The sequence below is a fragment of the Portunus trituberculatus genome, chromosome 17 (assembly GCF_017591435.1).
Source record: "Portunus trituberculatus isolate SZX2019 chromosome 17, ASM1759143v1, whole genome shotgun sequence".
NCBI lineage: Eukaryota > Metazoa > Arthropoda > Malacostraca > Decapoda > Portunidae > Portunus > Portunus trituberculatus.
Window position 1 is genome coordinate 32,642,525 of NC_059271.1, and position 12,500 is coordinate 32,655,024.

The 12,500-nt window shown below is 45.4% G+C and overlaps 1 protein-coding gene across 1 annotated transcript in view; it reads left to right on the forward strand.

Annotated features, from left to right (window-relative positions):
- Nucleotides 1-12,500, forward strand: part of LOC123505048 (nephrin-like) — a 204,211-nt gene that overhangs the window by 134,536 nt on the left and 57,175 nt on the right. Inside the window, exons 7-14 of the mRNA XM_045256074.1 lie at nucleotides 362-697; nucleotides 2,301-2,420; nucleotides 2,986-3,171; nucleotides 5,081-5,192; nucleotides 5,973-6,157; nucleotides 9,512-9,698; nucleotides 10,187-10,302; nucleotides 11,229-11,331. Coding sequence (XP_045112009.1) covers nucleotides 362-697; nucleotides 2,301-2,420; nucleotides 2,986-3,171; nucleotides 5,081-5,192; nucleotides 5,973-6,157; nucleotides 9,512-9,698; nucleotides 10,187-10,302; nucleotides 11,229-11,331 — 1,345 coding nt within the window. The remainder of the gene's footprint in view (nucleotides 1-361; nucleotides 698-2,300; nucleotides 2,421-2,985; nucleotides 3,172-5,080; nucleotides 5,193-5,972; nucleotides 6,158-9,511; nucleotides 9,699-10,186; nucleotides 10,303-11,228; nucleotides 11,332-12,500) is intronic.

Here is a 12,500-nt window from a genome sequence, read left to right on the forward strand (position 1 = left end):
CAGCGGTGACATGAACTCATTTCAGCGATGGTCCAGTGATGGCGGCTCTTTGCTTGCTATTACCTAACCGGCGACCCATTATGTAGGTATGGCGCCAGTAATACTGATATCCCTTATCTTTAACACGGATTTATACCTTGATTTACGGTGCAGCCTTAAGAGAGAGAGAGAGAGAGAGAGAGAGAGAGAGAGAGAGAGAGAGAGAGAGAGAGAGAGAGAGAGAGAGAGAGAGAGAGAGAGAGAGAGAGAGAGAGAGAGAGAGAGAGAGAGAGAGAGAGAGAGAGAGAGAGAGAGAGAGAGAGAGAGAGAGAGAGAGAGAGAGAGAGAAGCAACCTAATACAGTTCCTCCCACGGCGTACAGACCCCCCGGGGCACCCCAGCATCAGTGGCTACCGGGAGGGCGAGGTGCTGGTGGCGGGGCAGCGTGTAGCACTCATGTGTCGGTCACTGGGCGGCAACCCTCGACCCATCCTCACTTGGCGGCGCCGTTCACGTCCACTGTCCCGCACCGTTATGCCCCCCTCCACTGCCATCCACAAAGCCTCCGCCGCCTCCATCACCACCACCGCCACCGCTACTACCAGCCGCCTGCAGCTAACCGCCGCCGCCGAGGACGATGGGGCGGAGTACGAGTGTCGGGCTGAGAGTGACCTGCTGCAGAGACCCCTTGTGGCCAGCGTGACCCTCACCGTATACTGTAAGTGTGTGTGTGTGTGTGTGTGTGTGTGTGTGTGTGTGTGTGTGTGTGTGTGTGTGTGTGTGTGTGTGTGTGTGTGTGTGTGTGTGTGTGTGTGTGTGTGTTGTCTGAGATGCAAACCCAGGGCGTTGTGTTTGCCTTGATGTGTGGGGCTTTGTGTGGTGTGACTCAGCAAACAGGGAGTGCCGTGACCCTTGCGGCCTCTCCCCCCGTGACTCGTGTGACCTCGGAAGCGTGACCTGAATAAGTCGGTCTGGCAGGTGTGTGGGAAATTATATCACGCTCGGGTATTAATATATTCTAATACTGCTTTGGCTTCCACGGCAATGAAAAATATTCCAGGCTGCGAGGGATTATTATTATTACTATTATTATCATTATTATTATTATTATTATTATTATTATTATTATTATTATTATTATTATTATTATTATTATTATTATTATTATTATTATTATGGTTTTTGTTGTTGGTGGTGGTGGTGATGATGGTGGTGTTCCTGCTGTTATTTCTGTGATAGTTGTTGCTGTTGTTACTGTTGCTATTATTATTATTATTATTATTATTATCATTTATTATTATTATCATTATTATATTCATCATTACTACTACTACTATAATCATCATCATCATTGTCATTGTTACCACCACCACTGTTGCAAATCATAACGTTGTCATTATCATTCATAGTATTGTTGTTCTTGTTGTTGTTGTTTTTGTTGCTGCTGCCGCTGCTGGTTTTATTGCTGTTCTGGTTCTGGTTCTTGCCACTACCGCGCGTATTATTGTTCAGGCAGCAGCTGTAACTACACCCACGTATACTAGAACCGGTTGTCTTCCCGCGGGAGATGATAGTGGCACTGGTGGTGGTGGTGGTGGTGGTGGTGGTGGTGGTGGTGGTGGTGGTGGTGGTGGTGGTGGTGGTGGTGGTGGTGGTAGTGGTGGTGGTAGTGGTGGTGGTGGTGGTGATGGTGGTGGTTGATTGTATATTGTTTTTTTTTTCATTGTTATAAACGATCACATACATAAATGACTGAACAAATACACACTTATAATGTATTACTCTGCTAAGCATGAGTTCCCAAGCAGACAAGAGTAACTTACGAACGAGAAAACAACACACTTACAAACAAATAGTGACAGGATTAAACCCCTTCAATACTGGAACACATTTTTACCTGAAGATTTGTGTACGATTAAGCCATTTTGTTTACATTAAGAAAGGTCTATGGAGGTCACAAGATTAATGGCCAGTCTTCACTATTCCAATCCCTCACATGAGTTTCTGAAGCTGTGGATAATCACCAAATAGTAACCAGAATGAATATGGAAATACGTCATGATACAGAATGAATTAACACAAGTACCCAAGAGACATATTTGACCAACATCAACCCAATACACTAAGCTTATTCAATTACAAACTGATATTGTTCTTTTATTTTAGAGAAGGACTAGCCAAGGACAACAAAAATATAAAGAAAAGACCCACTCAGTTGTCAGTCTCCTTATAGTCTCCTTATGTATTGTATTTGTATACTGATGAAATATTGACCATGATGCATCTCTTCCTTCCTTCATTCTTTCCTCTCCCGTCCACAGACGCGCCTATGTCCGTGCGGGTGTCGGGTCCCGGTCAGGTGCTGGAGGGGGATCCGGTCACTCTCACCTGCGTCACCAACGAATCCAACCCCCCCGCCTCCGTCAGATGGAAAGTACAAGGTCGGCAGCCACAAAAATTAGTCATTCCCTTAACCCCTTCAGTACTGGGTCACATTTTTACCTTACATTTGTGCACGATTAGGCCATTTTATTGACATTATGAAGGGTCTATGGAGGTCAGAAGATTAATGGCCACAGTCTTCACTATTTTATTCCCTCACTTGAGTTTCTAAAGCTGTATAAAATCACCAAATGTTAAGCAGAATGAGTATAGAAACGTGTCTTGGCACCGATGGGGTTAATGCACGAGATGTATCGCATGGCATTTTTCTTCCGTAGTTCAGGCAGGAAATGAACCACCAGTGTGTCAGTGGTTGAGAAAAATAACCATAAGACTCTGTGAATGATTAAAATTTTAGGGTTTATTCTGAAGTAATGGTTTTGTAGCCGTGTATTTTCAGTTTGCTTGAGTTACTGTAGAATATTCTCAGTACACAGACAGCAGCGAGGGGTCACCAGGGCCTTCCTTCACCTGCTCCGTGATGCCACACATGTGTATTAGTCTGCGTCCCGCTCGTCTACACCTGCTGAAGGAAATACAACCGTTTTCTGTTTTGTTTTGCAGGGGAGACTGTTACTTCCTCCTCGGAGAAGAAAATCCGTATGGCCTCGGGGGGCTGGGTCACGACCTCCGAATTGACCCACCACGAGGTGATGTCACGCAAGGTATCCGAGGTCACGGTGGAGTGCCGGGCGCTCAACCCTGCTATTGACCGAGCGGTGACCAAGACTCTCATTATTGCTGTGTCCAGTGAGTTGCCTTTATCCCTTCCCTCAACCCTCCAGCTATCTATCTATCTATCTGCCTGTCTGTCTATCTATCTATTTGTCTGTCTATCTATTTATCTGCCTATATATCTGTCTGTCTATCAATCTGTCATTAAGTACAAGTTATACAATTAATAAGCATATATAATGTAGTGCAGGCTATATAATTGCATAAAGTGTTGTAAAATTAAATTTCTCTTTGTCTCTGGTCATTGTTCCAAAAGCAGGACAAACTACAAGAAATCTGGGACTGAATTGTGCGTAAAAAACACTGAAAGTGTTACTATATTTCTTTTTTCTTGTTTAGCGCCAGTCTCTATGAGTCAGAGGCGGGACAAAGGCCTTCCCCAATGGTTAGGGAAGCTATAAACCTACCAACGCTGGCTTAGGGCGTCTTTGTGGGATTGCCGACAGAGTAGCTGGGTTACAAGGACATAACTCCTCGGTTTACGCGCCGTACCTATTCCCTGCAAGGTGAACAGGGTCTACAGCGCAGGGGACGAAACCAAATTGTCTTTACTCGTCGCGGATTCGAACCTGGAGTCTCTTAGTCATGCATGAGGTGAATTCGCTAACCACCCCACTGCACTACACAACTGTGCTGCCTTTGTTTTATAGTGCGCTACACATGTAAGTCTGTATTACAACAACACTAATTCCGAAACATTCCCAGTGAAATGTCCGGGTTAATGATGTGTTTATTTGATTATATATCCCTTTACAAGAACAGTAACGAAATATTGCCTGCATGTAACAAGCACAACAAAAAGTGTACCAATAAAGAGTTGTCCTTTTATGAACAATTAATTCTACGTGCATAGATTGGACAGCGGATCGGCAGGCAGGTTTGTGGATTGCTCAACTCATTCCAAAGGCAAAAAAAAAGAACTCTATGAAAGTTGAAGTAAATGCGATGAGTACATTAAAAGTGGCCGCGTAGGGAAAGTAATAAAAAGAGAACACTAAAATCAGTTTGAATGTACCAATTATTTCAACGCCAACAATGTCATTAGAAGAGAGAACAAATATGTTTTCTGTCGTGCATTGTGACACTATAAATGGTTGAAACACAACTCAATTATTTCATCGCAGCACATATTACCTAAAGCAATGATTTTGTTCCGCCTTTCATTCTCTTTACTTCTACAATTGAAACAATATTTGGACGATAAATCATGTGATCAGAGAGAGAGAGAGAGAGAGAGAGAGAGAGAGAGAGAGAGAGAGAGAGAGAGAGAGAGAGAGAGAGAGAGAGAGAGAGAGAGAGAGAGAGAGAGAGAGAGAGAGAGAGAGAGAGAGAGAGAGAGAGAGAGAGAGAGAGAGAGAGAGAGAGAGAGAGAGATTTATCAGTTTTTTAATTATAATCCTGTTATACTTTGTTTATGCCCTGTTGAATATCGCATATCCGTAGCAAACTTTTTTTTCAATTACTTCTTCGCCATGAGTTGTGCTTTGTTTTCGTAACACACACACACACACACACACACACACACACACACACACACACACACACACACACACACACACACACACATACACACTTTCATCAAATTGTGTATTTAAGTGTAGAGGGAAAGATTTTACTTCCGTTCTCTACCTTGATGTCTTCAATGCTTGCTAACCGTTAATCCTGTGACGTATATTACCACGATATTATGTTCCCTGTTTCCATTCCTTTTCGTGATAAAATGTGTCAGAGAACGTAATTGCATTAGTTTCGTAAATTTCACTCCTGAGCACACACTAGCAATCTTCAAGACGGTAATCCTGTTTGCATTCATACAACAGTCAATAAACCTCTTCTCTCCTATTACCTCCTTTCATATCCACCCTTCCTGTCTCCTCTCCTTTCCTTTCTCCCCCACAGGCTAATATGGTCCTTCCTCCGCCAGAGCCTCCCGGCCCTCCCAGGTTCCAGGGCGACCTGACAAGGGAGCTCCTGGCTGGCGACACACTTGACCTCACCTGCCTCAGCGAGGGAGGTCAACCTCCACCTACAATAAGGTAATATAAGAGAGAGAGAGAGAGAGAGAGAGAGAGAGAGAGAGAGAGAGAGAGAGAGAGAGAGAGAGAGAGAGAGAGAGAGAGAGAGAGAGAGAGAGAGAGAGAGAGAGAGAGAGAGAGAGAGAGATGAGGGGGGTGAGGCGGGCAAAGACAAACACATAGGAATATGCGGCGAGGGAGTCCAGCCAAAACGGAGTGTGAGACAAGGACAGATGTATGTGACTGTACATGTACTGCACCGATACATTCAGTCAGCCAGATAGGTAGACAGAGAGATGGAGTATATATTGGGCAAATAGATAAATAAGTAGATAGATAGAAAGATGGACAGAGCTATAGAATGTTATCAAAGACATGGAAAGACATCACAGGCAGGCGCATACAGACACAGACAGAAAAAAAACAAATAGACAGACATACAGACAGAGAAAAGGAAACAAACAGAGAAACAGACAGACAGACTAACTGACTCACTAACAAAAAGGCAGACTGACAGACAAATAAACAGACAAAAAGATAGATAGATAAAAATAACTCTAACTGATTGACAGATAAAAGAAATATATACATTCATATATACATCGAGAGAGAGAGAGAGAGAGAGAGAGAGAGAGAGAGAGAGAGAGAGAGAGAGAGAGAGAGAGAAAAGATAGAAAGAAAGAAAGAAAGAAAGAAAGAGCAGCAGAATAATCACAGCAAAAGGAAATATGTTCTCATCTCTTTCTCCCTCTCTCTCTCTCTCTCTCTCTCTCTCTCTCTCTCTCTCTCTCTCTCTCTCAGGATATACAAGGGAAAGGAAGAGCTACCGACGGAGGCACGGAAGGAGGAGAACGTGACTCTGGGCATTGCGAAGCTGCTGCTAACGCCCGCTGACAACGGTGCTGACGTCTCCTGTTGGGTCAGCAGTACCGTCAGCAGTAGCAAGAGAAAGCCTCTCACTACTGCTGCCACGCTCACTGTTAAATGTGAGTCCGAAGTGTGTGTGTGTGTGTGTGTGTGTGTGTGTGTGTGTGTGTGTGTGTGTGTGTGTGTGTGTGTGTGTGTGTGTGTGTGTGTGTGTGTGTGTTGAAGGTCTGTGGCGTGAAATGAGTATGTAATCAGGAGAGAGAGAGAGAGAGAGAGAGAGAGAGAGAGAGAGAGAGAGAGAGAGAGAGAGAGAGAGAGAGAGAGAGAGTACATAATACGAAGCAAACGTGGAGGAACGCCTCACATTTCCTCTCCGTGGTGAGTGCGACGGCTCTCCTCGCTCGGTCTGCCGTCGCGTCGCCCTGCACAGCCTCGCCCCGAGATTAACTCACATTTCTTTGTCAAGAAAAATCTTAACGTGTGAGTAACACTTACTCAGAATCAAGAAAAATGTTTCCTTGAGAGACACTTTTCGTCGTCTAAGTGTTCGCAAAGTAGATTTGTGTAAATTTGATATAAGACAGAAGCGACTTACTGAATTATTACGCTTCGTGTTTTTTCCCAGGGTCGCGATGGCCCAAGAAGTATTCAGTGCCTCATATTCTCCAAATTTCGAGTATGAATTCTGTAGTGGAGATGTTTTCTTTCTTGTATCTGTCACACGTGTAGTTTTAAAATCTTGCCAAGTATTTCAAAATCATAGAGCCAATAGTCTTTACAACAACGATATTTTACTACAACGATTTTTCTGACAAAATTTCAGCCATCAGTTCCGTGTATTACGAGACAGAGACCCCAATAGTCTTATATTCAGGAACATTAAGGCGTATCTTAAAACACAAGACGACGCTGCCACTCTTGTTCATCCCCTTGATGTCGTCGCGGGAAGCTGTTAGTCACGCTGCACGGCGAGCAGTGTGGGCGATATTCAAGGCAGAGTGGCACCGGGAGGCTAATGCACTCGTGGGTCCGAGGCGATGGGTCCATTGTCAGCACCAGCAACAAACTTTACGGCCCCAGACATTCCTGCTGGTGCCTCGCAAGGTCCCGCTTTGCAGACCAACCTTTCACAGGCAATTTTCTCTCAGCCTTTAAGCGCAAACCAGAGACACTCAGGCCAGCGCCTCCTCCACTCCGCCGCAATCCCGCCTTGTTACGATAAATGTAATGATGACGATAACATCAGGAACAAAAAGAATACCAAAAGAATGCGTATTTTCACCATTACTAACAATATCGTTTCACTATCTTCTATACACCAAGGGAATCTTTGAACGCTTGAAAACAATCACAAAAAAGAGACTGATTCTGTGATGTCTTAATACACTTATTTTAGTGCAGGAGGCAAGGCAGGCTGGCCGCCACTCGCAACACACACACATTGGCAAAACACGCTCATTCACAGATTTTGCAATACCAATCGCCATCTTCCCCCTTCCCTTCCACGCCTGGTCCACAGCACCACCGGCAACCCTGATGATCGATAGAAGAGACACCTGTAGGAATATAATCCCAGGTATACATTTTCGACCCCACCAAGACCGAGCAGACTGACGGCTGAAAAAAGAAAGCTGCAGTGACTTGGAATGAATGCCGCACCTGGAAAACAAAAGGTATTCAGGTCTTGATATATTGGTAACAGCAACTTCTTTTATTCCTTCCGGACACAAAGGCTTCCTCCCTTTCATCTTTGTGCAAGCCTTTTGAAAAATCACATGTCTGTATATGGCAGGAGGCAGGTATTTTCTGGAAATGAACTGCAGAACGTGAGCAGCTTTGCTTATGTACCCAATGGAACTGTCTATCAGACCAACTTTGCCCTTGTAAATCACGAAACCACGGGGAAAGTACCGCACCACTTTTAAAAAATCCTGCTTCATGGAGTGACGGAAGGGTGGCGTGTGTCCCCTGCCTCCTAAACCTTATCAAGCCAGCACAGAAGCCTCGGGCCCAGCGCTGCACATCGAATCTGCCAGGAGGCGAACTCGTGGTGTGAAAGCCGCAGCCACTTCCCCTGCATTAACTTGTGAAGAAAAGCCTTAAACCTTTCCAGAAACCCCTGAAAGACCTCGTTGTTGCGAGGCCAAAATTTCAATAAATCAATCAGGCCCTGAAGCAAAGAAAAAAAAAGAAGCGCCGAAGAAAAGAAGGACGATCCATACAGTGAGTGGGGAGGCGGAGCAGACTGGGGTGAGGGAGGCGGGGTGAGTGAGGTTACGTCATCCATTTTAGAAACTTTGGATTTTAGTTTCACATTAGATACTTGTCGAAGTGGATCAGGGGGAGGGAGAATGTTTGCCGATAGTTTGGAGACATTGTAGAGCGTGTTTTCTTTTCACGGATGGCTGACCAGTTACTATTATTTTTGCCCTTTCTTTATGTCGGAGCGTACGTGTGTCAGTCTGGTACACGCGGAAATGATCACTTAGCCCACAGCTTTGAGTACGCGGGTCACAGTTTCAGTGGCTCGTTTGGGGAGTGTACGTTCATATGGCAGCCCGGATCCCTCTTTCCCTCGTTCTCCGGTTCCGCACCACCGCAGAGTTTACTGGCCATCCATCAAACAACCGTTCCACATATGACATGATGGAAATGTACGGGATTATGTGCACGGGCTTCACTGTGTCCTGCTTCACTGTCAGCTTCTCTGCGTGTCTGTCCACCTGTCTGTCTACTCTTCCCGTCTGTGAACCTTCCTCTCAGTGTGTGTGTTTGTACATTTTCTCATTTTTCAGTCTTGATCTAATTACATTTTTTCGTGTATATTTGTCGCTGCTTTTCTCTCTCTCTCTCTCTCTCTCTCTCTCTCTCTCTCTCTCTCTCTCTCTCTCTCTCTCTCTCTCTCACACACACACACACACACACACACACACACACAAATACACACACACCGCTTCCTCCCTTCCTCTTTAAGCTCAATATTTGTTTCCTTTCTTTTAATTCTTACTCAACTTTATTTTTATATTTATGAAAATATCGTTACTACTCGCATTATATCATCACTATTATCATTTCTTCTTATTTTATTATTATTATTATTATTATTATTATTATTATTATTATTATTATTATTATTGTTATCATTATTATTATTATTATTAATGTTATTACAAATAGTAGTATTGTTGTTATTGATCTTGTCGTTGTGTGTGTGTGTGTGTGTGTGTGTGTGTGTGTGTGTGTGTGTGTGTGTGTGTGTGTGTGTGTGCGTGTGTGACACACACACACACACACACACACACACACACACACACACACACACACACACACACACACACACACACACACACACACACACACACACACATGTGCCGCCTACGCGTCATCAAAACCAAATAACCTCTCTCTCTCTCTCTCTCTCTCTCTCTCTCTCTCTCTCTCTCTCTCTCTCTCTCTCTCTCTCTCTGTTTCAGTCCCGCCGTGGGAGGTGAATGGCTGGGTGTCGCCGCCCTCAGTGGAGGAGGGAAAGACGCTCACACTGTCCTGCCTCTCCTCCCCGAGCCTGCCGCCCTCCAATGTCACGTGGAGGTCCCGCTGGGTCACCCTTGAGGGGCCGCAGATCACCCACAGCCCGGCAGCCTTCAGGGGATTCACCACAAAGTGAGGCTCTCTCTTTTGACTACTTTTCCTTTCTCGTATCATGTGTTACTTAGGAGCACTAAGATCCCCCTAGTGGGCGGATGTACTCAGCAGATTTGATTGTAGCGTTCACTCTGCTACGGAAGTGTCAGTGCCAGCATTGTCCTAATGCGGCGCATCCTGGCATTCTCCCGCTCTCTAAAACAGTAATTTTCCCCTGGGTTATATATTTAGCGGACGTGGAAAAGGCAGTCTTAGTCACCTCACGTAAACCCGAGGCCTTGCCAGAGCGCGTTTCCTTCACAATCGAATAAAAGAAAAATCATAAAGATTTTACTTGCAGACAAAATCTCAGTGAAGGTTTTAAAAATTTTTGGCGCATTTTTTAAAGTAAGATCCAGTTACTTTTTCGCTTTAATAATGGGAGGGAGAGTTGCAGCGGGAGTAGCTAGGGTGTGGTGGCGTGTGGTGAAGAGTGAGATTGTGAGACTGTGGTGTGTCGGCGGCAGGTCTGAGGTGGTGGTGGTGCGGGCGGCGGCGAGCCACAACGGCCGACCAGTTGTGTGCGAGGCCACCAACGGGCTGGCCTCCCCTGTCTCCACCTCCCTCACACTCCACGTCCTGCGTGAGTATTCCTCGCCCTATACCCTCACACCCACGCTGAGGCTCTAACACATTCCTTGCACCACAGACAAGAACAATGTATACATAATCACATTCCTTACACCCTCGATATCTCTCTCCTCCACTTTCGATATTACAACCCTTGCTAACCTACGTATTTCCAAGTGCTAAGTAGACAGGAAAGTATCTACCAGCTTTGGAACTTTGCACTCCTAATTCATTATCTTCATCGCCTTCACTACATCACTGTCTCAACTTTTTCCTTATTCTGTCTAATGCCAAACACACACACACACACACACACACACACACACACACACACACACACACACACACACACACACACACACACACACACACACACACACACACACGGCCCAGTAGCTCAGTGGTTAGAGCGCTGGCTTCACAAGCCAGAGGACCGGGGTTCGATTCCCCGGCCGGGTGGAGATATTTGGGTGTGTCTCCTTTCACGTGTAGCCCCTGTTCACCTAGCAGTGAGTAGGTACGGGATGTAAATCGAGGAGTTGTGACCTTGTTGTCCCGGTGTGGGGTGTGTGCCTGGTCTCAGGCCTATCCGAAGATCGGAAATAATGAGCTCTGAGCTCGTTCCGTAGGGTAACGTCTGGCTGTCTCGTCAGAGACTGCAGCAGATCAAACAGTGAATCACACACACACACACACACACACACACACATACATACACACACTTGCCGTTACTTCAGCTAAGTTTTCAATGGTTCACCTATGACTTAAATATTATATTGGCATTTAGTGGCATTTTAGAATCACCAAAGTGCAAGACATGGGAAAAAAAGCCATAGGTAGTATGCTAAGGTCACACAAAATTTAGAACACCAGAATATTCATGAAAACCCCGCCATGACAATAACTGCTGACGGCCATCCTTCACCCTCCTCCCCACAGACGCGCCGCTCTGGGTCACTAAACCGCCGACGAGGATCAACGTGACTGAGGGAAGCGACTTACTGGTGAAGGCTGTCGCTCTGGCCAACCCGGGGCCCGTCAGGTACTGCCTTAACACCTGCCTCTTTGCACCTGTCTCAACACATCACTGTCCCACTGCTCTGAGGTGAAAAAAGCCTCTGTCCAGACTGCCTTGTTTCCTGCCTCGCTGCTCCGTGCCTCTGTCCTCTCCGCCTCACTCCACCTGTTACCTTCCACCCGACCAGGCTCAGACAACTTCGCTACCCATGTCTTGCCGTGGCGGATCTGTCACACTGACTGGCCACACCTGTATTGCTGATCGGATGGAGTGACACTTATTAAATCCTTTCCAATCACTTGTTTCACCACACCTAATGCCATAATCTTCCTCACCATGGATGATACCACAACTGTCTCACCAAGGCCTGTATTCTGAAACGCTCTGCTCTCTCGCCATCACTGCTTTCCAAAGGCTCAAGATGAAGATGCTCGTGTTTTTAGGAGTATTTTTATGATTCTGGCGATAGATTGGTAAGATTTCTAGTTTATCAAAAAGAAAACTGTCTTTTAAACCCCGCTAGTTGCTTATGTGGCCATGCAAAATTGTCGTAGTGAGAAAGGAAGGCATTTCTGAATACGGGCTTAAATCTGACACCCTCACCACCTTCTTCACCACCTCACTTTCCTCACCAGAACTGCATCAAAATGCTTACTCTGCAGCATCTACCTCGCCTTACCTATCTTTTTTTACTCGTCAGTCTCATCACACACATCTCATTATACCTTCCTCGCTTTCCCCAGCCCCCATCTGCCTCATCAGTGCTGCAAATAACACCAGACTCGTCATATTCATTGAGTGAGCGTCGTTCATCGTTCATTTCCGCGCTGACAACTTCACTTTTCAATTCATCTGATTAATTTTCACTATTATTCACCTCCGATTGTGCCGTTCTTTTATCTGCCCTGTCTTCATAATTATTCATAGCTTCGCGTCGTTCATTACTCGCGCCTCTCGTAGATTTAATCAACACAATATAACGCTATGCCACGCAGCTCCACGCCTACGTACAGTCATCACACCAGTCTGTTCCTGACACCAATAACTTCAGTGTCTGTAATGTGGATATGTAAAGGTGTGTTCTGTGTTTCTATCTGCGAGTTTATATTCTTGTTTCTGTATTTCGTATTTCCGTATCTACGTATATCTAAACCTGTAGTAATATCCTGTTTCTGTTTCCATACCTGAAGGTG